The 25,519-nt window shown below is 44.0% G+C and overlaps 1 protein-coding gene across 3 annotated transcripts in view; it reads left to right on the top strand.

Moving 5' to 3' along the window:
- The window catches only part of KIAA1671 (KIAA1671 ortholog), a 46,206-nt gene that overhangs the window by 615 nt on the left and 20,072 nt on the right, over positions 1 to 25,519 (top strand). Inside the window, exons 2-3 of one of the 3 annotated variants that reach the window (XM_018076379.2) lie at positions 548 to 3,748; positions 4,375 to 4,497. In XM_018076379.2, coding sequence (XP_017931868.2) covers positions 548 to 3,748; positions 4,375 to 4,497 — 3,324 coding nt within the window. Of the gene's footprint in view, positions 1 to 547; positions 3,749 to 4,374; positions 4,498 to 9,165; positions 9,279 to 22,427; positions 23,814 to 25,519 lie in introns of those variants that run through there. The other 2 variants (XM_008926701.3, XM_018076380.3) reach the window with 2 other exon arrangements.

The following is a 25,519-nucleotide window of genomic DNA, read 5'->3' as shown; positions in this document are numbered from 1 at the left end:
TCTTTGTTTCTAAGCAACACCTCGGTGTTTCAAAACAGAACTTCTCTGCTGACACTTCTTAGCAGAGGAGATTTAAAGTAGTTTAAGATTGTTTTGTTGTGAGTTCTCGTGACTGTGCTTTTTTCCTGTCTAAGATAGAATATATGGTAAGGAAACTATGAGCTACAGGTGCAAAGTTTCTGTAGCTTAGTGTTATTTTCAAGAAGAGCAATTTTTTTTTTAAAAGGAAATCTTTCATTAATGGAAGACAAGAAAGTAGGACTAAAAAAATTCCCCTGAATTCCTAGAATAATATAGGTCAGACTTAGAAATCTTTATAAATGTCTTCAGTGTTAATTTTCTGACATTCTTCAGCTTTTTTTAAGAGAATCTGGAGTCAACTCCAAGTTTTAAATTTAAAACTTGAAAAGGACATTGAACTCTTTTAAGACCTCCAGTATTCTTTGATTCCCTGTGTTGCACAGACTAGGTGCAAGTAAGTTTTACAATAAACTTTATTGCACATCTTTGAATAAACTCTCTTAACTGTTGGATTTTCTCATTCCAGAGTAAGGAGCTGAAGGTTGCACAAGGCACAGATTTCACAGAAGCACATGTTCCTGGGAGGCCTTGGAAATCCCGGCACATTTCAAAGATAACCAATACACCTGATCAGCTAGAGAGGAAAGGAAGCTTCCTTGGGGATGCTCAGCATTTCTCTCAGCAAAGTGAAAGTTCTGTCTTGTTCACAAGCAGTTTTGAAAAAAAATTAAACCCAGCACTTCTGGAAAAGCCCTTCATTAAAACTGTCCGAGCCACCATGTTTGAGCACAATGTGCAGAGACACAGCGTTGCTGTTGAGCACTCTGGGGCTGATGCTGCTCTGAAAAGGAACCAGGAGCCTGAGGCAAAGCAAGACGTGGTGGTTTTGGGGCCCAGCAGACGATCGTGGATGGGGGAAGGGGAGGAAACTACCACTGCAAAGAAGGAGCATTACAAGCCATCTGATTCATCCAAACACACAGCAGATGTAGAGAAAAGTGGCAAACCAGCTTGTTCAAGTGAAGACAAGAAAATGATTCTCTTAGAAAAATCTTTGGTTGAGAAAAGTGAAAAACCCACTGCTAAAAATGCAGAAGAGTCTGTAATTTACCAACGAATAGAGCCCAGGTATGAAGTCTTTCAGACGTGTGGGGAAAGGGCTCTTAGTGAAGCCATCACAATGGCTCCTGAGAAAAAGGCCATGACACTCAGAGCTAGAAAATCATCTGTGAAAGAGAATAAAACTGATGAGGATGTTGGACACACAGGGCAGTCAGTGAGGGCAAGTAGTCACACTCTCTACTTGAAAGAAGATACTGTTGTTTCAGAAGCTAGAGAGGTAAAAGTTCTTACAAGCAAAGCTGTGTTGAGAGAACCTAATGATTTTCTCTCCAGTGAATGCACTTTACCTGAACAGAAAAAGGACTCTGATAAAACAGAACCTGATTCACTGTTAATAGTAACTGAGAAAATACCTTATTCCACAAACAAAAGTAAAGTTTTGGGAATTAATGAGAAAGTAAACAAGCTGCATTCTGAAATTAGAAGTGATAAGAGTGAAGTCTCTTCCATAGATAAACCAGAGAAGTCTAATGTGGTGAAATGCTCTTCTGAGAAAAGGAGTTTTCGGGCAGGTGGGACAGACATTTATGAATTCAGAACTAACCTGGATCGTGAAGTTGTTTCAACAAGTGTGAGTAAACACGGGGCCCATTCTTCCTCAGGGCTTTCAGGTGGACAATTTTTTAAACCTTCCACTAGCCACCATCCTAATGCACAAGTACAAACCATAAATAAAGAGGAATCCGGGGCCTTTGGGTTAAGGAAAAGTCTGGACTTTAATTTCAAAGAGCGAGACTTCAGCTTGGCTAGTGCAGCTCCTGAAAACAGTGAAAAACTCAGAGTAACAGATGCAGAAGAGAAAGTCAGGAGAAGCAGAAGTAGTGTTTCTGATTTAAAGATTTCTGAAAGGTGGAGGAGGAGGACCTTGCCTCAGGAGTCGGCCAAGGCAGAAGAAGTTGTGCGGCTCACTCCTGAAAATATCAAGAGGCTGAGTCGGACAGATTTATTGCAGTTGGATGAGGATTCACTTAAAAAGAGAAACAAAAATATCAAAGAAGGGCTGGAAGGGAGTGAGGCAAACCAGGCTGTTCTTGGCAGTTCTGATGATTACTTGAAACATCAGAGTTCTGTCTTCGAGCCAAAGGCAACTTTTTTTGCAGTGACTTATCAGATTCCTGGTATCAAAAAAGAGAAAAGCTTTGTTGGTGCTCCCAGTGCAAGTGAAATTAATACAGTTTCCAGTTCAAGTGGGGGAGCAGCAATTAATCTGGACCCTGTTTTTCCAGGAAGGTCCAAACCTGTATTGCAGCAACCAAATAAAAATGTGATGAGTACAACTTGTAGAGAGGACACCCGGGAAGTACATATTAGCAAGGATTGGGTCAAGGAAGACAATAAAGATGCTGTTTTATCAAAAAACGTTGCATTTGGCAATTTTCATATGTCTCGGAAGGATAACCAACAGCATCATGAAAAAGGTCTGGATCATTCTAAAGAGAAAATTATAGATGTTGATGCTTTCCTGTTAAAACAGAACCTGGAAAACACAGTTCAAATTGATCTCAAAAGTAGCAGAAGGAAAGTCTCCTCTTCCCACGAACCCCCATGTTCAGCACAGGTACGTAAAGACACTGAACCAGGCCCCCAGAAAAGGAGTGAAAATAATCCTGATTTACCTGTCAGGAGGGCTGAGGATAGTTACAGATCCCAAATTCTCGATATTGATGCACTTATGGCAGAATATAAAGAAGAGTCAGCCAAGGCCAGTAAAGTTCAAGATAAGCTCTCTGAAGATCTCAGCTCATTGAGTAGGGAGAAATCAAAGAACAAAAGAAATGTGTCTGATAGGATGAGTCTTTCCTACAGCTGGAACGAGTGGAAGAGTAGATCAGATCACTCTTCTGTTAATAACAAACCAGGTGAGTGTGTAGAAGAGCAGCACAGGCCAGAGAAACTAATTCTAAATGAAAAGAGCAAAGAGAAACTGGAATTACGTAGCCCTGACTTTGATAAGCCGAAGTCCAAAGACAGAAAGTTCAGCCCTCCTTACTGGGGAAACCCCAGCATCTTCTTCTCAGAGAAGTTTGTAAATTCACCTGTGGAATTCAGTAGGAAGAAAACTTTCATCGTTGATGAGGACGAGGAAGTGAATTTAACCTCCAGGAATCAGAGTCCAAAATTCGTAATTGAGAAGGTACAGCCTGTAAACGTAGTGGGGACAGACCAGAGGCTGGAAGCCAGTTTTGCTTCCAAGTTGTCCATAAAGGCAGATGATGGGCTTTTACAGAAGAGGTTGGTGACAAAAGAACAGTTCCTGGAGGTGTCTCCAGAGGGTGACTGGAGCAAAAACGTAGTGAGGAGCTCCACAGTGAGGAGCAAAGACAACGCAAATAAGGCGACGTGTGAGGGCGACTCTTCCAGCGTGAAGATTAGAACTGATTGGAGGAGCTACACGTCTGGTTTTGGAACGGCACCCCCGGATTTGAGACGATCCTACTCAGAAAAATGCCACCAAGGAAGAGACAGTCTGCCACTGATGCAGGAAGTGAGGGGAAGGAAGGATCTACATCAGTCCAGGCAGAGCTTCCCCCTGGAAAGTGTGGATCATGGGTGGAAACACAAGGTGTCAGCTCCGTCAGAACTGTTCTTCCATGAAGACAAAAAGGTATTTCCAAATGGTATCGAAGTGTTTCCTGTAACTGAAACTGAACTTTATTTATTAAAGCCTTTCTTGTGTCTCGTACCACTTTTCAGCACCAGCTGTGACTCTGCAGCAAGGGAGCAGGTTCATACTTTTCACTAGAGTTCATTTCCTTTTGGGTTCTGTTTTCTTGAGCAATGTGTGTTGTATTAAATGACCAGATTTTTGGTGTAAGTCTATAAATATTTATTGATGTTTCCATGGAAAGCTTAAAAAAGCTTTAAAACATGTGTTTATTATATTATTAATGCTATGAACCTGGGATGTTAAATTGTTAACTCTCCAATTTTATATTTACTTGAAAAGAAGTTATTTCATTTATTTTATAAGTTATCAGCAGTGATCTTTTTGGACCTCCCTTTGTTTTTGTTTTTTTTGTCTTTTTCTGAATGAAGCAAATATTTTGTCTGTGGAACTCCACTGCTGATAGTGACTTTGGTGAGAGGCAAGAGATTCCCTTATCACAGTGACATGTGAATGCAATCCAAAGGTTGGACATGATGAGCTTTTCCAACCTTAATGATTCTATGGTTAAAGCATAGGATGTTCATGGCTATATATTTAACAGCATTCACAACTGCATTTTACAGGCTTCTAGGAAAGAATGGACCAAGCAGAGTTCAGACAAAACAGAGGGAACAGACTTTTCCTCAGTGTCTGCTCAGAGGAGCCGCCACAGTTTCTATAAGGAGAGAAGAGTGGATTTCGGGACGGTAGGTGATCTTGGAGGAGGTTTTTGGGAGGGATGAGGGAGATGCAGCTGTTTTCCTTCTTGCAAAGGCCTGTGACAGAAAGTGTGTGTGCCTAGCAGAGATGCACTTGCTGGGGAGTTGAAGTGGCAAGAGGATGGTCCTCCCTGGGATCCCACTGCTCCCTGCCAACCCTTCACACACAAAACATCAGCCATGTAGCTTGTTCATTTTGCTTCCTAAGTGAGGAATTTTCACCCTGAACTCTTAAGAACTCTCTAGAGCATTATGCTTTTTTTGTTGGTTTCTCAGATATTGAAAATGACTTGATTTCAGATTTTTATTTCTGGAAAATTGTGCAGACAAACAGAACCGTGTCAGAGCCTGAGAAATGGAGGAGTTTAATTTTCTTTCTGCAGGCAACACACAGAGAAGTGTTTCTGTGAAGGATCACAGCTGACATTTTGGGTAGTCTGATGTGTCTCTAATACACATACTTTTGGGGTGAATTCCCACTTACGTTGTTGGCTGATACTCTCAGTTTCAGAAGGATGTCCTGACTTTAGCCCAAAGATAAATCTGTGTTGGAAGATAGCACCCTCCATCCAGCTGTTGTCCTGAAATAACAAAACAAAGGTCTGGATGTTCCAAAAGCTACATAAAAAATGAAATACCAACATTTTATGAGGGAAATAAAGGACTTGAAAAGGGGAGACTGAAGGATGTTGCCACTCTGACTGTACCAAGGTCAACCCTCCCCTGTCCTCTCTCTCTGGCAGCATATTGTGTGGTGAGGAGCTGCACTGCCCTCTGCAGAGGCCCTATTCTGTCATTACTCACTCTGTTTGCAGCCCTTTACCAGAGAGCACATGAAAAGATAAAAAAGGAGAGGGATCGAGTTCTCTTTTCTAGTAGAGAAAAAGCAAACACCCAAACCTATCAGGATTTTATAAAAAACTCTCCTAATAGGGGTTTTGGAAACAGGCTCATTTTGTTCTTCAGTTCTAGTCTTAAAACTTCATGGAAAGTATGCAAAGGCTGATGACCCCTTCTCTTTTCCATTCTTAGCGTGGGCTTCATCTCAGGAGGAGTTTGGGTTATTTACAGAATTGGCAGTTATCATTTAATCCCTAGAAGTTGTTACATGCCATCAGCTTATGGTGCAAATGTGTAAAGGTGTCGTTGGCAAGGTAGGATATGTGGGAGAGAAGTGCTGTCAGAAGGAGTGCTGGGATAACTGAACTGTTCAGGTGCTGTACTGGAATAAATATGACTGTTATTCTCCAACTTGGTTGTTAATTGGGAGGTTACTCAGAATAATCCTTTAACTTCACCAAATGTAGCCTGAGACAGGAAAGGAAGGTGGGAAAGGAAGACTCAGCCCCAGGAAAATAGAAAATTCTTCCCTGTGTGGCATCCCCTGGAATTCAGTAGGATCTGAGTGCTTTACTCCTCTGCGTTGCTTTGGAAAGCCCCACAGGGTGTGTTTGGTGTGCAGTGCCCTGGGAGCCAAAGGTGAGCTTGGTCCTCCTGCGTGTGAAGTGTAGCGAGAAGGTGCATGGAAGGGGCTTTTACCGGCGTTTGGGAGGTGGAAAACTCACCACACTCGTGTCTTCCTAAGCCCCACACAGATATCACAGCAGATTATGTAAAACCAAACCATTTCTTGTGCACAAAGGTTATGCCTTCCTTGCGTTTGGAGAAAATACAGACTTTGGGCGTGGAGTCGCTGTTTCAGCAGCACGTTCCAACACTCCCCTCTGGTGGAGAGACACATCGCAGTGCATGGGAAGTGAGAGAACACGAGGGGTCAGGAATGAGCCACGGCAGAGTCACAGTTAAATCACGTATTTCCTTGGAATTTGAACACGATCTCTGTTTCCTCTGGTGCACTTGTAAAGGAGGATTAGATGGAAACGTGGCATAGTGCTGCTGTTTGGTTTGAGTGGTGTCTGGTCTGTGCAGCTGGGAAGTTATTTTTCTTGTGGCATAGTAACAAAAAGTATTCTGCACTGCATATTCTTGGTCACTCAGGATATTGATATTTGTTCAAGTAAGACTGAGAGCTCAAAGTGACAAGTGTTACTGTAGAATGAATGATTCACTTTGATTCACATTCGCCACTGAAGCAGTGTGATGAGCTGATAATGATATTCTTTGGTATTTGACAAATCCAGTTTACATGGATATCCATTTGTTGCATTATTCCCCATTATGCCCCATAATTGCTGTATTTATGATAACAAACAACTGCTTGAATGACATTTGCCAGGACAGCTAATGAACAAGGTTCTTATGGATGAACATGGTTTCGTATGGAAGCAAGGAGCAGTAGTATCATTTTACCTCTGGAGAAGTAACTTCTTTATGATGATATTCCAGGGATTCTACTGTAATTAGGTTGTTTTTCAAAACATTACAAAGGACAGCTTTGAAATCAAACCATTGCAATATATTTGACAATATGGGATTGGTGTTTCAAATTGCAAAGGATGATACTCTTGAGATTTAACACTCATCTAAATTGCGTTTCTTAGCTGCTTTGAGTTAAAAAACAGAGTAATGCTTTTACAAAAATTCCTGTATCGCTGCTAGGCTTACATCATGTCATCATCTGTGGTTTCACTATGGGTGGTACTTGTCTCTCTGCGTTTTAGCCCTTCTGCAGCACAGTGTAGATATAAAAATGAAGTTGTTTTCATGTTTGCTCTAAACAGAGTGGGAGTTTTATCTCACTGAATCAACTCCACATCTCAGACCCTGTAGCAGGCAGAGCTCACCTGCACAGCTTGAAGCCCCAGGCTGTTGTGGAGGTCTTTTCTTTTAGAGCTGGAATGCAGGTGGAGGGATAGATGTGACCACCTGCAGCATCCAAACCCTCTCTGGTTTTTAGCTGTGGTTGGACATGGGGCTGTTCCTCACTCAGAGGTGCCCAGGAAGGCTCTGTCCCTGCAGAGTGTCAGGGACAAGCCCTGGGATTTCAGGAGGTGTTAACAAGTATTGAATATCCTGAACTGCAGTGATCCCATCACAGCTGACACAGGGCTTTAACCTTCTGACGTTCAGTCACAAACCTCAGTTCCTGATTGAGTCATCAAGGCTGATAGAAGTCTTGGGAACTAAAACCTGAGGAATGTGTGCTGGGACTCATCCTCCAAATACAGTAGCTGTGGTTGTGCTGGGAGGACACCTTCAGCTGGAAACAGAGCAGCTTTAGAGCAGCTGTGGGTTATAACCAAAATTGCTGCTTTGGGGAGCTAGAAAAGAGCACTCTGCTACTAGAACTGTTGTGGGCATGAATTATTTGGAAGTCTCTCCTCATATTATTTATTTATTTTACATTAAACTTTGAGGGGTTTTGTCCTTTGGGGAGGAAAATCTCTCTACTGGTCTCCATAGAAAGAGGCATTTATTTAAGACTGTGTGTGTGGGTGGTGGAGGGTTTGTTGAAGAAAGTCATGAGCTGACTCTTAAAATATTTTGGAAATTAACTCCAAGCGAGAGAAGATAAATATTTTATAAACATATGCAGATGAATTTATAGTTTGGCTGTCACAGTTCACCAGTTGTTTCCAGTTCTGCCCATGACAAGTCTGTCTCCTGCCCACTGAAAACAAACCACCTCTTTTTTGCATTCTGTATAGCCTCTAATATTGCAGCTTTGCCCCTTCCCAGGTGGAAATGGGATGTACTGAAACCCATCATGTGTGAGTTGCTACCCAAAAACCAACTGAGCCTGGAAGAAAATCAACATAATTTGTCAGCTCTGCAGGATCTTATAGGTGGTGATTAGAAAATGAGAAGTATTTTTCTCAAAGTACCAAAATTTCAAGGAAAGCAGGCTGCAGCATCCTGGAATCTGTTTTGTGTCACCTCTACCTTGTCCCTCCCAGGGAAAGGTGAGAGCTGGAGGAGTGCTGTGAGGGGACAGGCAGCTGGGACATGAGTGCTGGGAGGGGACAGGCAGTGGGGCCCTCTGTGATGGGCTCCTGGCACTTACCTTTCTTTTTCCCATCAAAAAAAGGACATAGGTAAAAAAAGCAGTGTTACAGTTCCCATTTCTGCTCTTCACAAACCACCCACAGCTGATGTCCATCAACTCCACCATTTCCTTTTTGTAAACCCAGCCTGAGGAGGTGGTTAAAACTCGCCCGCCTGGGTTTTCTTCCTTTTTTGGCAGTTTTCATTTGCTGGGAACATTCCAGGGGTGTATAAAAAGCCACTTTGTTGTGTCTGTTTCTTCTTGTTCACAAATGACATTTTTATGTTAAAGGAACATAAAAACAGGAGCTTTTCTTGCACGTGTGGGTTTTTCTTGTACATCACCGAAAAACAAGGTCAGCGAGCGGCCCCGATGGCATTAAGAGCGTTTCATAACCAACCCTGCAAACCAAGGGGGTTTAGAGATTCTCTTTCCTTCTGAAGGGCTTTTTACTGCAAAACCCAAAGTCCTGTCACTAATTCTAGCCTAACCCATTCCGGATTATGGGGATGGGAGCACTGGGAGCGCTCAGATGCTCGATAATAAGTGGGTGAGTCACGTGCTGCCGGTGGCTCAGCGGCTGCTTCTGAGTAGCCCCAGAGTGTGTTAAAGGCGCCGAGCCCGCGGTGACGTGGGGCCCACAGACACACACGGTACATTATTCATGTTGCTTTTAATTGCTCCAGTCTGCTTTTAAGTTGTGCTGGAGGCGGGGAGAGCAGGGAGGCTGCCTGGAGCGGGGATGGCTTCGCGTTAACTTGGCGCTCTGAAAATGGAGTATTATTACTGTCCCCGGCTGCTGAAGTTCCTGCAGTACCTGTGGGTAAGTGTGCTCTTAATGTCACTCTGCTTCCTGAGCTGGGTGTTCCCAGAAATCCTGGGAATGTTCATATGTAGGGAAGGCTTTACTTGGCAGTTCCTTTCTGAGTAGTAACATGAAACTTGGTATTTATTTGAGTAAGAAGGGCTGTTTTATCTTTAATACTCATTTCAAACTTCAGACTACTCGAATGTGCCTCAGATAACCCTCTTGGGAGTCAGAATTTCTTCCTTGTTAATCCCTATCCATGGGAATTGTAGTTTAGCTTGCTGTATATTAGGAATGTTCTTCCCTCATTGTGTCAGAGGTCTCTCTGGCCTCCAGGACTGCTACCCTAGGACTGTCCTGCCCTGCTGCTGCCTCCAGCCACTGCCTGCTATTCCAGTAAAAGGACCTGTGCTGTTGGCTTTAGGAGGGTGTGATTGTACAATTCCTTCCTCCTTTTTAATTTGACTGTTCATAGGTTTTGATGTCTCGGTGATCACTTCCTCTTCAAACACTCCTCAGGGCTCTCTGTCATGAAAAGCTCTTTTTAACAGGCTGCTCTGACAGTGCTGCCCTGCCAGCTCTGCACAGTGACTGCTGTGTGTCTGAAATTTTCACATTTATAAAACATAAATTGGATTTGTAAACCCTTTCTGAATAGGTACTATATTGCTTTGAACTAATTACTTAATATTTTAATTTCTCCTGTACTAATCAAAGATCAGTTTTCATTTGTTTGTTGTAGCTTGCGATTAATCTCAACTTTTTCAGCTGTAAATTCGGTGTGTAATCAGGACTGACACTGAACCTTTTCATGTCAGCTGTTTGCTGTTGCATTTTGAAAATCTAGTAAGAGATTCCTTCCCTCACATCGAGTTTTACAGTCCTTGTCTGTATGTGCTTTGATCAGGTGTGAGGTGAGATTGCCTACTGCAAATTTCTTGCTGCTGGGAGAGGATAGTGAAGAACCTCCTGTTGGAGACTGTAGTAGTGTAAAGCATAGAAGTGTTTTTGGACGTTAAGGTTTTTTTTGAGCAGCTAGATTTTAGGAGATGAGCTTTCTTTAAATTGCATACTAAACAATTAGTCATTAGTGTGATGAGGGGGTGGATGTTCATTGTGCTTTGCCAGTGTGAGAAGTCTGAAAGGACTCTCTCTCTGCTCTTGCTTTTGCATGTGATTTTCCGTAAGGCCAGGGAAAAAACCCAAATCAACCCAAACTTTGGATCAGTCCAGAAGGTCCCTGGGATGGTGGGATCTAATATTGTGCATTTCTAGTCTGTAACAGAACAGGTATGTTGTATTTTCTGGGTGTATATTCCATTTTAGAGGCCTTGAAGCATTCCTTAGGTGCTTTCATTTGTGCACACTCTCCTGATGCGTTGCAAAAAAATACTGGAAGGGAAGTTGTGGTATTCATGGTATTAAAAAAGAAATTTAAGGGACAAGCACAGTTGTGCCTTCTGTCACTTTCTGTGCTGCTGTTGCAGCTGAAGGAGATATTTATCAGTTCTCTCTACTTACAACCGAGAGTAACCAGAGATGCTGGGGTTGGTTGTCAAGTGTTATTTAATCTGTCTTGGGGAGCTAAGATGCTTTATTCATTAGGCAGACGTACCTGGAGAAGCTGTAACTCTTAATTAAAAAATATTTTAATGATAATAATAAATGTTTTTAAAGCTGCTTGAGTTACTGATAGGTTGCATCTTCTCTGCTGTGTATTTGTTTTACTCCTGCAGTGCTGGGGTTGTTGGACATCACTGGATCCACTCAGTGCCAACTCTCTGCTCATTCTTTGCTGATTCCTCTTCTAATCTTGAAACAGGATGTGTCTTATTGTGACAAATAGTATTTCCTGAGCACAGCAGAGTTTGTGGTCTGCCCAAGTCTGTGTGAAATGGTGACTGGCCACCAAGAAGTCTGTGCCCTGGGTCCTCTGGGTGAGTGACAGCTCTTGAGTTTCTGGAAGTGTCTTTGTGTCCAGCAAAATGTTTTGTTCCACGGGTTGTATTAGATGTCCAGTAACTGAACCTTGAGCTCCCTTTTCAGTTTGAGTGTAATAATGAGAAGAGGAGCAAGTTTATCAAACCTGGATCATTTGCATTCCTAACAAGGTGTCCTGCAAAGCCTGGAAATACAGTTCCTTCTTGGCTGGTGTTTTCTGTAGCCCAGTGCATCACACTGAAACAGGAATTACTGAGGGTCAGGTTCCTTGGGAAGTCTGAAGACTGGACTTCTGATGGCAGAAGATGGACTAAGGAGAGCTAGTGTTGCTGCAGCTGTGCCAAGTAGCAAAAAGCCAGAACAGTAAGAGATGAAAGCCAAGAGTGCAGGTGGACCTTGGGGATTGCAACATAAGCTTTTAGGAGCCTCTAGGAGGGCTCTTTGAGAATCATAGAATCATAATCATAGAATGGTTTGGGTTAGAAGGGACCTTAAAGCCCATCCCATTCCACCTCCAGCCTTGGACAAGGATACCTTCCACTATCCCAGGTTGCTCCAAGCCCCATCCCACCTGGCCTTGAACACTTCCAGCGATGAGACAGCCACAGCTTCTCTGGGCAACCTGTGCCAGGGCCTCCCCACCCTCACAGGGAAGAATTTCTTTCTATTCCAGGGCCGTTCCAGGCCCTTGTCTCTCTCCATCTTCCTTGCAGTCTCCCTTCAGGTACTGGAAGCTCTGTGTTCCACATCATCACTTCCTTCTTTGCTCTGCCATGTCCTTCCTGCTGCTATCTTTTCATCATCTCTAATTGATTAATTATTGCAATTATATATTTCAGCACCAGTCTTGCAGTGACCATGTGTTGTTGTTTATTATTTTCGAGTATTTTCCTGGGAGCACAGGGTATCCATCATCTCTTTTTCAGCTGGTGAGGAGCTTTGCTGCAGCTGATACAAGACATCTTTAGGTCTGGCTTGCACAATAAGTCCTTTAAGTGCAGCTCAATGGTCTTGTCCAGCTGCTTGCATCAGTCACACCATCAGACTGGTTGTGCCAGGCGTGCAGCCACAGCACTGGGGTTTCCTGTTCCGCTGCCCTTTGACCAATAACCAACTCTTTTGGCTTCCTTGTGGACACAGCCACTAGTGGAGTGCTCTTGGTTGATTCTGTTCCTGCCCTTGGCCATCTCAGTTGCCACCAGTTCTTGCTCTGCCCCAGGGCATTTTGTGGGATGGGGACTCCACCCCCTCCCTGGGCAGCCCCTTCTAATGCCTGGCAAATGGACAGTTTCATTAATTCAGCCGAGTGTGACAGGAAAAGCACTTAGGGGAGGTAAGTGGCTGAAGATGCCTTGAGAACACGAAACTGTTATGGTCCAAGAGTGACCTTGGCTCCATTTTAACAAAGTGAAGGTGTGAAAAGCCTGTGGGAGACCAGTTAGGAGCAGAAAAACTGTCCTCAGTCCTGTAAGTCTGTGTTACATGTACATGATCTGTGACACACAGTTGATGTGACAGTGGGCTCTGGATTCATTGCTCGGTTTTGGTCTTCTGGTATGGGCGTGGTGCTGGGTCTCCTCACCGTGCTGGTACCATTCTCGACGAGTTATTTTTTCTCAGTCTGACACTTGTCTTTGTTCAAACAGAAAGAAATGCTGCATCCTGAAAGCACTCAAAGAAAATGGCATGTTTTAAATAAAATGTTACCCTGCAGCACTGCGAGGGTTTAAAAAGACCTTATTCTTTATTGGCAGTCATTAAAGAAAAATTACAAAATCAAAAGAAAATGGTAGTATTTAAGAAAGAGGCAAGATTTCAAATTTGTTTTGACAGGATATTAGTTGCTACCTTTAAAGAGTGGTTTTGATACCTTTCATCAGGTGACTGTGAAGGAAGTGGCAGCTGGTTAATAAACCACTGCTGTGACATGTCACTGTGACAGAGTTTGGGCGAGCGATGGAAGGAAACCGTAACCATCAGCTTGCAGCCACGGGGAGGGGGTCATCCCTGCTCTGAGGGGGGTCATTCCTGCTCTGGGGGGGGACATCCTGCTCTGAGGGGCGTTATCCCACTCTGAAGAAGGGTTATCGCACTCCAAGAGGTGGAAGGTGCTCTGTGCAGGTGTAGCGTGTCTTCCCTCTGTGTGCACTGCCAGGGATTCCTGTGGACAATGCTGCTATTCCCTTGTCGGATTTGCTTTTGCTGGAGGGACAGTAGTGTTTCAGGGATATGTTTCTTCCAAGGAGTTAAAAATCCCTCACACCCAGGTAGAGTCTGGATGTATCTGCTGTCAGCGGCCAAATCTCCCTTTCAGATAACCTGAGTACCATGTGCCCTGTTGTGGTGAAAAATCTGGAAGGGTATTTCCCCAGTTCCTGGATGCAGCTGTGGAAGAGGAATTGTGACTCCTGTGTCGTTGCTGAGAGCAAGCAGAGGGCCAACCCTGTCTGAGGAGGCCGGTTCCATGCAGGAACACAAGGGAGTGCTGCTGTTCTGCCGTGCAGCACTGCTGGCCGGCGGCCCCGAGCCTGCCCGGGGACACGTGCTCAGTCCGAGGCAGTTTGTTATAATTACGGGGGGTATTAAGTTTAATTTAGCATAAAATGCTTTCATGAAATAGCACATTCTAGGTTAACTTGTCGCATTAAGGTTTTCATTGAGTGAGATGTAACTGTTTTTAGACCTGGTAATTTTTTTGTAATGACTGTGTCGTTCCGGGCTCAGAGCAGCTGGAAGTGGGGCTGTCTGCCCCTGCCCCTCTGCCCTTATTTTAACTATGGAGTAGTGAATATGCTTCTGGAAACACCCTTCCCTGTGAGGGTAGTGAGGCCCTGGCACAGGGTGCCCAGAGCAGCTGTGGCTGCCCCATCCCTGGAAGTGTCCAAGGCCAGGATGGAACAACCTGGTCTAGTGGAAGGTGTCCCTGCCCACGGCAGGGCTGGAAGTAGATGATCTTTAGGGCCCCTTCCAACCCAAATCATTCTGGGATTCTATGACACGAGGCTAAAGTGGATTGTTAAACCTCATTTATACGCACAAAGCAGAGGTAACTTCACTGCCTCCCTGCTAATATTTTGACATAAAGTTGTTTTGACTCAGTTCCTGCCCTTCCCAAGCTGTTGTCCATGTCGCTGATGCTGGGAGACAGCCAAGTTCCCACTATTGTTCCTGTCCTTTCAGCAGTTGTGAGTTGTTCATGCAGCCAGTGCCTGTTTACTGTACTGAAAGGAAACAGCGTTTTAGGGAGCAACTTGAGCATGGGGAAAGTAACTCTGTGTGGAGGACTTTCCTCAGGATACAACAGAACTTTGTACTGCAGGGCAAAGCTGCTCTTAAAATGTAACTTCAGGTAAATCTGGAGTCTGAGTGAAGCTTGGAAAAAATGTAATTTTTGGTTTAGTGATTCATGGTGGAGGCTGATAAACCCCTGGCACCTGAGGGGAGGTGGCATTGTGTGCTCACCACAGGGTGTGTTTGGGAAGGTCTGATTACCAGGATTGGGGACTGCAGGTGTTGGATGAGGCTGGATTTACTTTTGGCTTCATCCCGTAGTTCAGCAGCATGGCACAGTTCAGGGCAGGAAACACATCAAATCTGGTTGAGAGCACAGAAGGAATTTCAGCAAATCAACCCTTTAGCTCCACAAAGCTCCGGATGGAGCAGGAAATAATGCACTTAATCTAAAAAATGTGGATAAGGTCACACCTGTGACCATGGCTCTGAGGAGCAGGTTCAGATGTGGCCTCTTGCTGAGCACTGTCTGGGCACAGAAGAGTGAAGTGGGTGGGCACAGCTTGGGGCAAATGGGGGTCCCCCAGCTTGGGGTCCCCTCCAGTGCACTAACCATGTCCTGGAGGATGTGGGAGCACGGGGCTGTTGTGGGGCTGTTGTGCTGTGCCTGGGAGGAAGAAGAGGAGGAGGAGGAGGAGGCAGTAAGAGCAGAGAGATGTGGAAGTAAAGGAACCATGTGTGCACTCAGTGTTACACAGCAATGGCAAATAAATATACTGCTCTTGTTGTCAAAATGGCACATGGCAAGTTAAAATGGACAAAGGAATTATTGTGTTAACTTACACCTGCTATTTATTCTGCCTCCTGCCATCAAGAAGTGATGATATAAATGAAAGATTCAGGGAATAGTGTTTTGTAGGGAGAAGATGGAAGAGTAGTGTTTTGGACAGGCATTAGGCAGCATGTGATCGTGCTGAGAACAGCTGAAATGGGTTAAGATGAAGTTTTACCCTCCAGCTCCATGTTGCTGCTCTTTGAGGAAGGAAATCCCTTGCACAAAGGAAAAAAGCTCTTCCTTCAGAGTGTTCTGTGAATTTTGTAAGTCAGATCTGAGCCTTCAGTAGCTGGGAGTTTCCCTGAGCACCCTCTGTGAGGAGGAGAAATGCTATGGGATCGCTCCAGGCAGGTGGTGTGGAACAGGAGCAGCGCCTTCTCCTGCTTTTCTTGCACTCCACTCACCCTCTTTGCCCTGTGAGAACAGCGTGGATTTTTATTTTATCAATTAATAACAGTCTGCAACTGTTCGTCTTTTCCTTGGCTTGATCCTTTAGACATAAACAAATGTAAAGAAAATGGGTTTAGTCCTTTCCAGCCTATTCGTGCTGTAGGAATTTCCTGTTTCTGTTTTTTCAGTTTTTCCTCCTCTGTTGAGCTGGAAGGGAAGTGCTGCTGGTTTATGGACGTGGGCTTGCAAACGACATTGTATATTTTTAGCTGGTTTCCTCAGCTTTAAGGTTGATAGCTTTGTTTTACACTGAAACAATTCAAGGTACAAAAACTGTGCATGTTCAGGATGTTTAACTGGGTCTGGCTAAGGTTCAGGAGAAACATACTTTGAGGGACACAAGAATTAACATTTTCTGAAATACTGTCGGGCTTTAGTTGTTCCAGTTATTACTGGTAATTGTATTTGAATTGTTTTAAAACCTGAAAAGAATATAATTATATATAATATATAAATATATGTAATATATATTTTTAATATGTAATGTATAAAATATATAACATTATATTTCACAGTTACCTTTATTTGGAGATTTTTATTAATTTTGGAATAGTTACATGCTACTGCAAAAGTGCACAGAATCCTGTGCAGAGAAAGGATGGCTGATTTTTTTTTAATTACAAATAAAATGGGAAAGTACAGTTTTTCACTGATCCCGTCAAGGATCACCATGGTAGTAGAATGGCAAAATTATTTTGGCAGGTATAAACAAGTATGTGGAGCATTCAGTCATGAGAACTATTAATGTCTTTTCTTTTGCACTAGAGTAGTTGTGTAAGGCAAACAAGGAATTCAGATTTAATTTTTTTCCTTCATCTTGTCTGGTTTCTCTAATACTGGTTAATTTGGAGGAAAGTGCAGCTTTAAAGTGCATTTGGAACTTAAGACGACTCACTCTGTGCCTCTGCTTTCTCCTGTTCTTGCCCCCTCTGTTATAATTTTTTTGCTTTAAATCCTTAAGAAGTGTAAGTATTGTATTTAAATGTGACTTGTCTTAAAGGAGAACACAAGGTACAGATTTTTTTTTTCCTGAGTGCTGGTGCTGTGGTTTATTTTTGTTTTGTTGTTACAGTGTGCAGGAGTGTTACATGTCTGTGACACAAACAGTGAGACAGTCTACCCCCACAGAGTGATTAGCTAAAGCACAAATCCCAGAATCCCAGAATAGCTGGGGCTGGAAAGGACCTCTGGAGATCACCCAGTCCAACCTCCGGCCAAAGGGAAGAGGAAAACATGTAGAAGTGGCTCTTTGTGTTTAGAAGTGCTCTGGGTCCGTGCAGAGGGAAGTTAAATCAGCTGTACACACAACCCTGCAACAGCCTTTTGCTTTTTTCCCACTGTTCTGTTGGACCATTCCCATTCTATGCCACAGGGAATGTTTTATCCACTGGAAGGAGACAGGAATCCATGTGCAGGTTGAAGCTTCAGCTTAATAATTACCCACAGGTGGGTATGAGGTGTTCCTGCCACCTTCCTGGAGTTATGGAATGCCAAGGCCCTCTCTGAGCCCCTCTAGTTCCCCCCAGAGCAGGTGATGGAACTGTTACTTCCTGAGCACCACCGGGGCTTTGCTGCTTGTTTTCATGCTCCAAACTCCAAGTCATTGTCACTGCAGCTGGATATGTGGAGGAGAGGGTTGGAATGCCCACAGTCAGGAAAAAAGGAACAAAATAAGATGAAAAAAAATTGCAAATTGCAGCGACAGTTTTATTCCATGGGCCTTTTTCAAGTTACGGTGTGTAAGCACCAGGAAATTTCATTTTGCTCTTCAATCTGCAGGAAGAAATGAAAAGTATTGGTCTGCAAAGCACTGGCACTGAATTCCAAATTGTTTCCCACCTTAGGAAATATATAATTTCAAATTTTATATATACGTAAAATTTTAAAATACGTAAAATAGATATAAAGATACATATAGTACATAAATGAAAATTAAAAATATAGATATGTAATGATAAAATATAAATGATAATAGACTTTATAATGCATTAAAATAGAATATATATAATTTATAGATAATTAAATACATATGAAAAACTGTAAGAAATCAGTGTTGCTCTGAGGTTATTATCACCTAGGTTTAAAGTAAAGATTTTTAAAACAGCCATGGTACATTGATATTTTATGAAGTGCTTTAGCACCTTTCTTTAAAAGCCTCTCATATCAATGTGTGCTTGTGTAAACTTCACCAGTATTGATCCAGAGCCTGTTGCCTGATTTAAAAGGCCCCTGGGGCTTTTAAAATAATCTAATATAAGCGAAAAGTCTAGAAATGGAATTTCAGCCTCTTGTAGTTGGCTGGGGGGGGAGCACCTTTCATGTCAAGTTATCTATGCAAGTTGTCTAAGATTTTGAACAAGCATAAATTAGAGCTATGAATGTGAGCTTAACTTGCTTATTTTCAGTAGGAAACGAAAGTAGGACTCAAAACCAAACATTTAGTGTAAATATTGAGATACCCCCTGGGGTTTCAGGTTACAAAAGATGTTTTGCTGTATGGACACTGTACAAAGTCCCTGTGTTAAAACACTCCATCCATTCCACTCTTTTTTTTTCTCTCTCTTCTGTGTTTTTTTCCCTTTTTCATTTGACCCTAGACTGCCTGTGGTTACTGGGGAAGGTGAAAACATCTGGGCATCTGAATGAATTGTATTACCATATCACCATGAAAAATTAAACCCAAACCAAAACAGATAAAACCACCAAGGCACTTTAGCTGTATTAAGTTTCATGGGAATTCTTGGGTTGGAGGGGTGGCCAGTCTAGAGATCTGCCATAGAATGATGGAATCATGGGGTGGTTTGGGTTGGGAGGGACCTTAAAGCTCATCTTGTTCTACCCCTTGCCATGGGCAGGGACACCTTCCACTAGACCAGAGAATTTGAAGGTGATGTGGCAAAAACCTTCATGATGGGATGTTGCATGTAAGAAATTCAGCCCGTGGTTAGGAATGCTTGTAATCTCTCTTCAGCTATGACAATTGAGTTGGCAAAATAGAGAATACAGAAGCAAAAATAATGAGCCTGTAAAACCCTGAGTTGTTTGTAGTGTCTGAGGAACCCAAGAGTAATTGAGTTTGGAGCCATGCAGCTAAGCCCAGCCCAGTACTGGGTCTTTAAATAGTCCATAATGTCAAACACAAGAGGTTAAATTAAGTTCTCTTACTAATGAAACGAAAAGAGAGTTGGTGTGGAATGCAGGGCCAGGACAGCCTTACAAGGACAGGCTCTGCTCCTGGAGGGGCTGAGCACTGGGTGTCACGAGAGGGACAAACTCAGAGCCCCGAGGGGGGACTGGAGCTGCCGTGGTCCTCACGAGGACTCAGTCATGCTGTTTGCACGTGGGGTGATGCCTCCCAGAAAACCATTCAGAAATGCATGAATTATTGCTAATTGCCAGCTGAAGCGGGATGAGATGGAAGAAACTCATCATGAGAGTGAATTTCTGACTGAGGGTCCCACAAGGGAAGAGCAGAGATGTTGTTTTCACTGTTAGTCCAAATTAAGATTGCTTATCCTTCTATTCCAGCTCCTTTGCTGATAAAGCGTCATTTAGGGACCCAGATGAGGTGAAAATTAATCCCACGTGTTCTCTTGGTGGGTCTTCAGCTGGATTTCCTTCCCTATTCATGCACGTTGGTGCTGCTGGAAGGGAGGTGGTGATGGGGGGCCTGGTGGGCTGGAAGGACTCACCCCTGTCGTGAGGCTGTGAGTCCCACCTGCCCCTCCTGGGGTGTCTGTTCCATGTGTGCTACGTGCAGTCCTGCCTTAAAATGACCTTCCAATCCTATCTAGTCATTAACATAATTATACCTATTTGAGAGCAGGTACAGCTCAAAAGGAGCTGAAAGAAGCTTTTGGAAAATATTATGTAACCATGGAATTTTGTTTTCTACTGAATGAGGGGGGGGAAATAAGGATTGTTACTTCTTTGTGTTTTTGAGCTGTAGGTGGAATGGCTGTTCATAATGGAAGCATCCAGCGATGTTTGAATAACGAGGTCCCATTTGTACCGAGGTAATTAGTCATGCAGTTTGGGTAGCAGTGTGTGCACTCTGTTTTCTGGAGCTGCAGATCCCTGACAGACCCAGGGTGGCTGCAGGGTGAGATAATCACTAGGATTTGTCAAGGGCAGAAGATTGGTTTGTGCTGTTCTTGTTCAGGAACAAACCCTCACTCAGCCAGGACTGCTGGGCTGAAGGGCTGGGGGACAGTCAGAGAACATCTGTGTGGGGTGAGCGATGTTCCGTAGGCTGATGGGTATGAAAAGATGTGGAATCACCAGAGAAGAACTAAATAGAAACCGTGTGCAACTCACATGCTGTTGTTGAATTAAAATACAGTTTTGAGCTTTTGCCAGCTGGGAAGTTTGCATGGAGCGTTATGGAGTAACAGGACAAGGGAGAATGGTTTTAAACTGAAAGAGAGCAGGTTTAGATGAGATGTTGGGAAGAAATTCCTCCCTGTGAGGGTGGTGAGGCCCTGGCACAGGTTGTCCAGATAAGCTGTGGCTGCCCCACCCCTGGAAGTGTCCAAGGCCAGGTTGGATGGGGCTTGGAGCAAACTGGGATAGTGTCCCTGCCCATGGCCCTCACAAGGAAAGGGACCATAAAGCTCATCTTGTTGCACTTCCCTGACATTTCAGCTGAAGTGATGGAAAAATCTCCAGCCATTTGAATTTGATGGTGAAGGCACATCTGATATTTTTGCCATGATGTTAATTGAGGTGTAAATCTAAGCAGTAATTTAAGTGCTGAGGATACTTCAATACCCAGCAGTGTGTTCACGTGGTGCCAGAAGATCCTAAATTTAGTATTGCAGATAGATTCAAATCAGCAGTATTACAATCTTCTAAGGACAAAAATGGTAAATTTGGTATAACTTCTCTTTTCAGGGGAGATGTAATGAAAAAGTGGAATATATTCTGTAGTGGCTTTTCAGATCCTTCAAGTCATGTGCCGTGTGAGAAGTTCTTGCAGTGAGCTATAGGAACACTGTGTTCTGTGCATCCTGGGTGGAATCTGACCGTGCCTCTCCCTCTGTTTGCCCCAGGCAATATTCCAGAAGGGGCTTAAATTTCGGTTCTGCTCTGCCCATCCTGGTGAGCTGAAGGAGCTGCTGACTAACTCACATGGCAGCTACAGTCAGAGCCCTCTGGCTGCTGTTTCAGAGGGCTCCCAGATCAGACAGAGCCTGAAATCCTCTGGAATGGCAAAGCCCCCTTCCCTGCACTGCAGCAGGCATGGAGCTGCACTTGCAAAACTCAGATGTTTAAAATATCAGGCTTAAATTAAACAGCATAAAAATGTGCACTAAGTCCTAAATTTCAGCCTTGGCTGCAGGATCCCCATCGTTCATGAAGCGTTATCTGTGACACTGGGAGATAAATTTAATTTTTTTTCTATTTCTTTACAAATCTAAGAAACACCCAGCTCTTGGGGCATCTGATCAAAAGGATCTCTTTTCATTTCCTTACAAAAATAACCCTGCAGCTCTTTAAGGGAAGAGCTGTGTGTGAGGGGACGAAGGTTTTCTCTGTTGGTTGGATTCTCTTTTATCATTAATGAGTTTTATTAGGCTGCAAATTTGAGAATGTTCAAAACAGTTATATTCAGAAATGAGAAGTAAGTTAGAAAATGCTACATTTTGTTACTGAAGTTTTTCTTGGAGGCAAGTTGCAGGTTGGTGAAGTTGAGCTCTTAAAACCAGGGCTCAAAAGGCAGGGCACCCCATTTCCTCAGAGCATCTTGGGCTTGTTCCTGTCTGCAGGGCACATTTCTGATATAACAAAACATTGTGAAAGAACCATTGCATCAAATAATCTCTAGAAATTATCTGTTCCATTAAATCTACCCCTGGACAGTTCAGAGGAGCAGAGGATGATGTAAGACCATGGTACTTTGTATGGCAAATGAAGCAACAGCCACAAAAACCCCTTGAATAAACAAGAGAGGAGCAGCTTCCAACATGCCTGTCTTGCCTCTCTCCTCTCAGCCCTGAACTAGTCACAGCTTGACTTTAGACTTTTAAATCTAAACATATGTCATTGACTGGAATCCATAGCTTTTATTTCTCCAGTCCTCCCAAGTGGGCTGTTCCCAGGAATTCCATGGCTGGTGACACCTGACTGCTTGCTGTTACCTGCTTTTATCCATGGGGTACTCTTATTACCCCCAATCATTTTGGGCTTTGTGGTACTGACCTGGTGGTCTCCCAGCAGCTGAGGAGGGAGCAGAGTTGGGGGATGACATGGAGCCCTTCTTCACAACAGAGAACAGTGTAGGAAAGTGGAAAAAACCTGCTTCCAATGGTCAGACCTGTTCAGCTTTGGTTTGAACCTCTGACTTAATCATTATCCTGTGCTGATCCTGTGCTGTGTCCTGTTTGAGCCCATGAATGGCACAATAAACCAGGTACAGGTGCTGGCACAGCCCAGGTGCCCATCAAGCAGCAGGAGTGGGGTGTAGGTTTGACCACATCCCAGTGGGAACCTGCTGGTGTTGGTGTGGGACATTCCCTGTCAAAGCTGTGCTCCCCGGGAAGGGTTAAAATCAGGGAGTACACGTGACATATGCAAACTATGAATCATTCCAATAGATCTGTGCAACTCCTGCCTGCTCCGGAGCCAGCAGATGCTGTTCCCTGCGTTGCCATGGTAACCCTGCCTGTACTATAATAAAGCCCAGCCCAGATCCTTTCCTTGGGCAGACCTCTGCGGCTGGTCACCTCCTCATTGTTTCCTCTCCGGAGCAGAGGCGAGGCAGGGACGGAGAGGAGGGGTCGGGCTACCAGAGGCAGCGTCTCCTGCTTGTAACCTCGTGTGCCTTAGTCAGGAGCGCCCGGAGCATGGCAAAACCCTGGAAGGGAGACAGGCTCCAAACAGCTGTGCATCCAGCAGCTCCTTCCCAGAGCCTCTCCAGGGTGTGTAAGGAGAGGAGCCGGCTCTGAGGTGTGGAGACAGTTTGTGCCGGCTGCTGGTCCATCGCTGGCCCTCGGCTGGGATCCCCTGGGAGCAGAGGAGCTGATGTCATCCAGAAGCTCTTTTGGCAGGCTCTGAGCACCAGCGAGTCCTGAGTCCCGTCAGGAAGGCACCAGGCTGGACACGGCTCCCCTTCAGCCTCCTGGGCTTTGCTCCGCATTTCTGGGAGGGAACATCTTGAGAATGGTTCCCGAGACAGGAAGGCTGGTGAGGAGGGGATTCTGCTGCTGCTAACACCTTCCCGCAGAGTTTTTTTGGGAGAAAAGGATTTGGATTTACTGCTCAGAAGATCTAATCGTTTTGCTGCTAAATGGATTGTATAGGAGCACCAGAACTTTGGTCAATATACTGTCACCTGCCGAGCTGCCGAGCCGGGAGAATCAGATTCTTTTTATCCTTCTGATATTTACAGCAAAACAAAAACTTGGCTTAAAAAGGGAGTTACTTTTCCTGCTCTGAAATGAGACATTAGGAACCTAATTCTGTGCTTGCAGGTGGACTCATTTCAAGTGACTGTGTCAGGATTTAAACCTTGATTTCACTCTTTAACACGGCTGAATTAAACATATTTTGATGGAACTCTGGAAATCTGATTGTAAGTAGGAAAAGTCTTTTTATTTTTTCCTACTTGACAAATACCAATCTCCAACCTCACATATTTAGTTATTTAATTTCAGGAATATGCTGAGGGTGATAGTGCAGTGCTGTTTACCTTAGCCGAAAATATTTTATACGTGGAATCACTCTTTTGCAAAATAAATCAGGGTTGTTAAGGAGAATATATTTTAATTGCTACTGAATATTGATTTCTCATCTCTGCTGGAGAAAAAATGGATTACCTTGGAGACAAACTGACAGTGGCACAAACTCACATGACCCAGTGGATGGGTACAGTGCGGAGATCCTTGCAGGAAGCACTAAATTTAGTCACTACTGCGGTGGCTCATGAGCGGAGTAGCGGGGAAGGTGGCAGCAGGACTCCCTTCAAGAGAACCTCTTCCTTCAGGCACTTTGCATCCCGGAGCAGAGAGTCCTTCCGAAGGTTTTCAGTGCGGAGTCAGCAGAGGTTTTCCTCTTTGAGGAAGAGGCAGCCCAGTTCAGAGCCACCCGAGCTTGTAAGCGATGCACCTTTTTGAGACCCTCAAGGGAGAGAATACAATGCAAAACCTTGGGTTTGTTGCAGCATTTTATCTTGTAACAAAACCTACCTCTTGTCTGCTTTTCCATCTAAAAATAGCCCCCAAAACACTTCCAGGTAGTGCTGTCTGTCTGTTCCCAGCTGATTTCTTCCTGCAGCGCAGGTAGATATTTTCATTTACCAGGGAATCAAGGTTTGGGGAATGGGGAAAATGTGGTTTATCTTTGAAGCAACACAATAAGGTAGGACAAGTACCAGTGTAAAACTGGGAAGTTAGACTGGTGTCTGGCAGTTCCCCAGCATGGCTTTGGATGTGCTTTAGTGTTTGTGATTTTCTAGTAAAAACGCCTGAAGCTAAATCAGTTAAAGAGTTAAGTGCTGCCACTCTGCAGTCAAGGTAAATGATCGTTTTTCTCTTCTTTTATTGAAAAAGAGGTGTTTTTCTCAGTGTACTTGCTACTTTATCATGAAATTGAAGTGATACGATCAGTGTGACTTGTGAAGGCTGTGGTGGGGCAGAGACAGGGCGTAATTCCTGAGAGCAAAGCAAGGATGAAGAGTTCTTGGTTCCCTATCGCCATGTGCCACACTGAGCCCTCTTTAAATTCCTTTCCTAGTCTCCAGGTTATTTTCAGGAAGGATAGTCTGTATTACATAGCATGGCAAGGTGGGGGAGGAGAGGCCACTTGGGAGAGGGAAACCCTTTTCTGGGGCCTGGGCTGGGACTGCCATTATTGACACCCCCAATTGTAGTTCTGGCACATTCTCCAAAGCTGCAGTGGTTTGGGGTTATAGTGGGTAAAAGGGAAATAAATCTGGTTTATTCTGTTTTATTTCATGGAGAGGAGCTGAAACTGGTGATTTCAGTTGTACCTGAAACTGGTGATTTAAGCCCAACTCTTGAACTATGGAAACTGGGTGACTATAGCTGAGTTGTGTGGAATGGGGCCCCAAACCTTGGTGCCAGGGTGTGGTAAATCCTGAACTTTCTGAAGTGGCTAAAATGGTTTTGTTTCCTTTTTTTTATTATTAAATAAAACAGTTACTCATTGTAAAGTGTAAATATACTGAGTTCTGCTGTGGCCTCCCAGGGTTTGCTCACGGACCGAGTGCAGGTGATGCCGCATTCCTGGGGCAGGTGTGGCGTCTGCATATGGGCTGTTTCCAGTCCTTGTATCAGCTCTGGTTAGAGCATTTCTGTCCCAGCTTGCTATCCATGTCCTGTCTGGCTGGACTGGGTAAGAAAATACTGTCAAGTAAGCACAAAAGAATGAAGAGGAAAATATTTGGTAACCAGTGTAACAGTGTTAACGTGGTGTAGTTCTCTGGACTTTTTTTTTTAAGCTGGTGTTTTAGATTTATTGGATTCATCAGAATGAAAAACTCATTTAAAAGAAGGCTGAAAAATGGGAATGTGAAACCTGCAGAGGACAAACGTCCTGCTGTCTTACATGGGACTGCTTACGGAGCAGAAATCAGGAGGCACGGGGTGACCTTTTCTCTTAAGTCACTGGTGACAGTGCTGGAGCTGCTGTTCCTCTGTTTCAGCAGGAATTTTGCTTGTGCTTGGCTTTATGTGTGAATTTGGTTTCACTTGGGCTCAAATTTGAGGTCTCAGATCTCGTGAGTTTGTCTTTGGTGCCGTTGTGTCTGTGGCGAAGGACTGTTGAATATGGACCTTGA

This window comes from Manacus vitellinus, unplaced genomic scaffold (genome assembly GCF_001715985.3).
Source record: "Manacus vitellinus isolate BGI_N305 unplaced genomic scaffold, ASM171598v3 scaffold_31_pilon, whole genome shotgun sequence".
Taxonomy (NCBI): domain Eukaryota; kingdom Metazoa; phylum Chordata; class Aves; order Passeriformes; family Pipridae; genus Manacus; species Manacus vitellinus.
The sequence above is the reverse complement of the archived record's forward strand: the minus strand, read 5'-3'. Positions and strand labels throughout refer to the sequence as shown.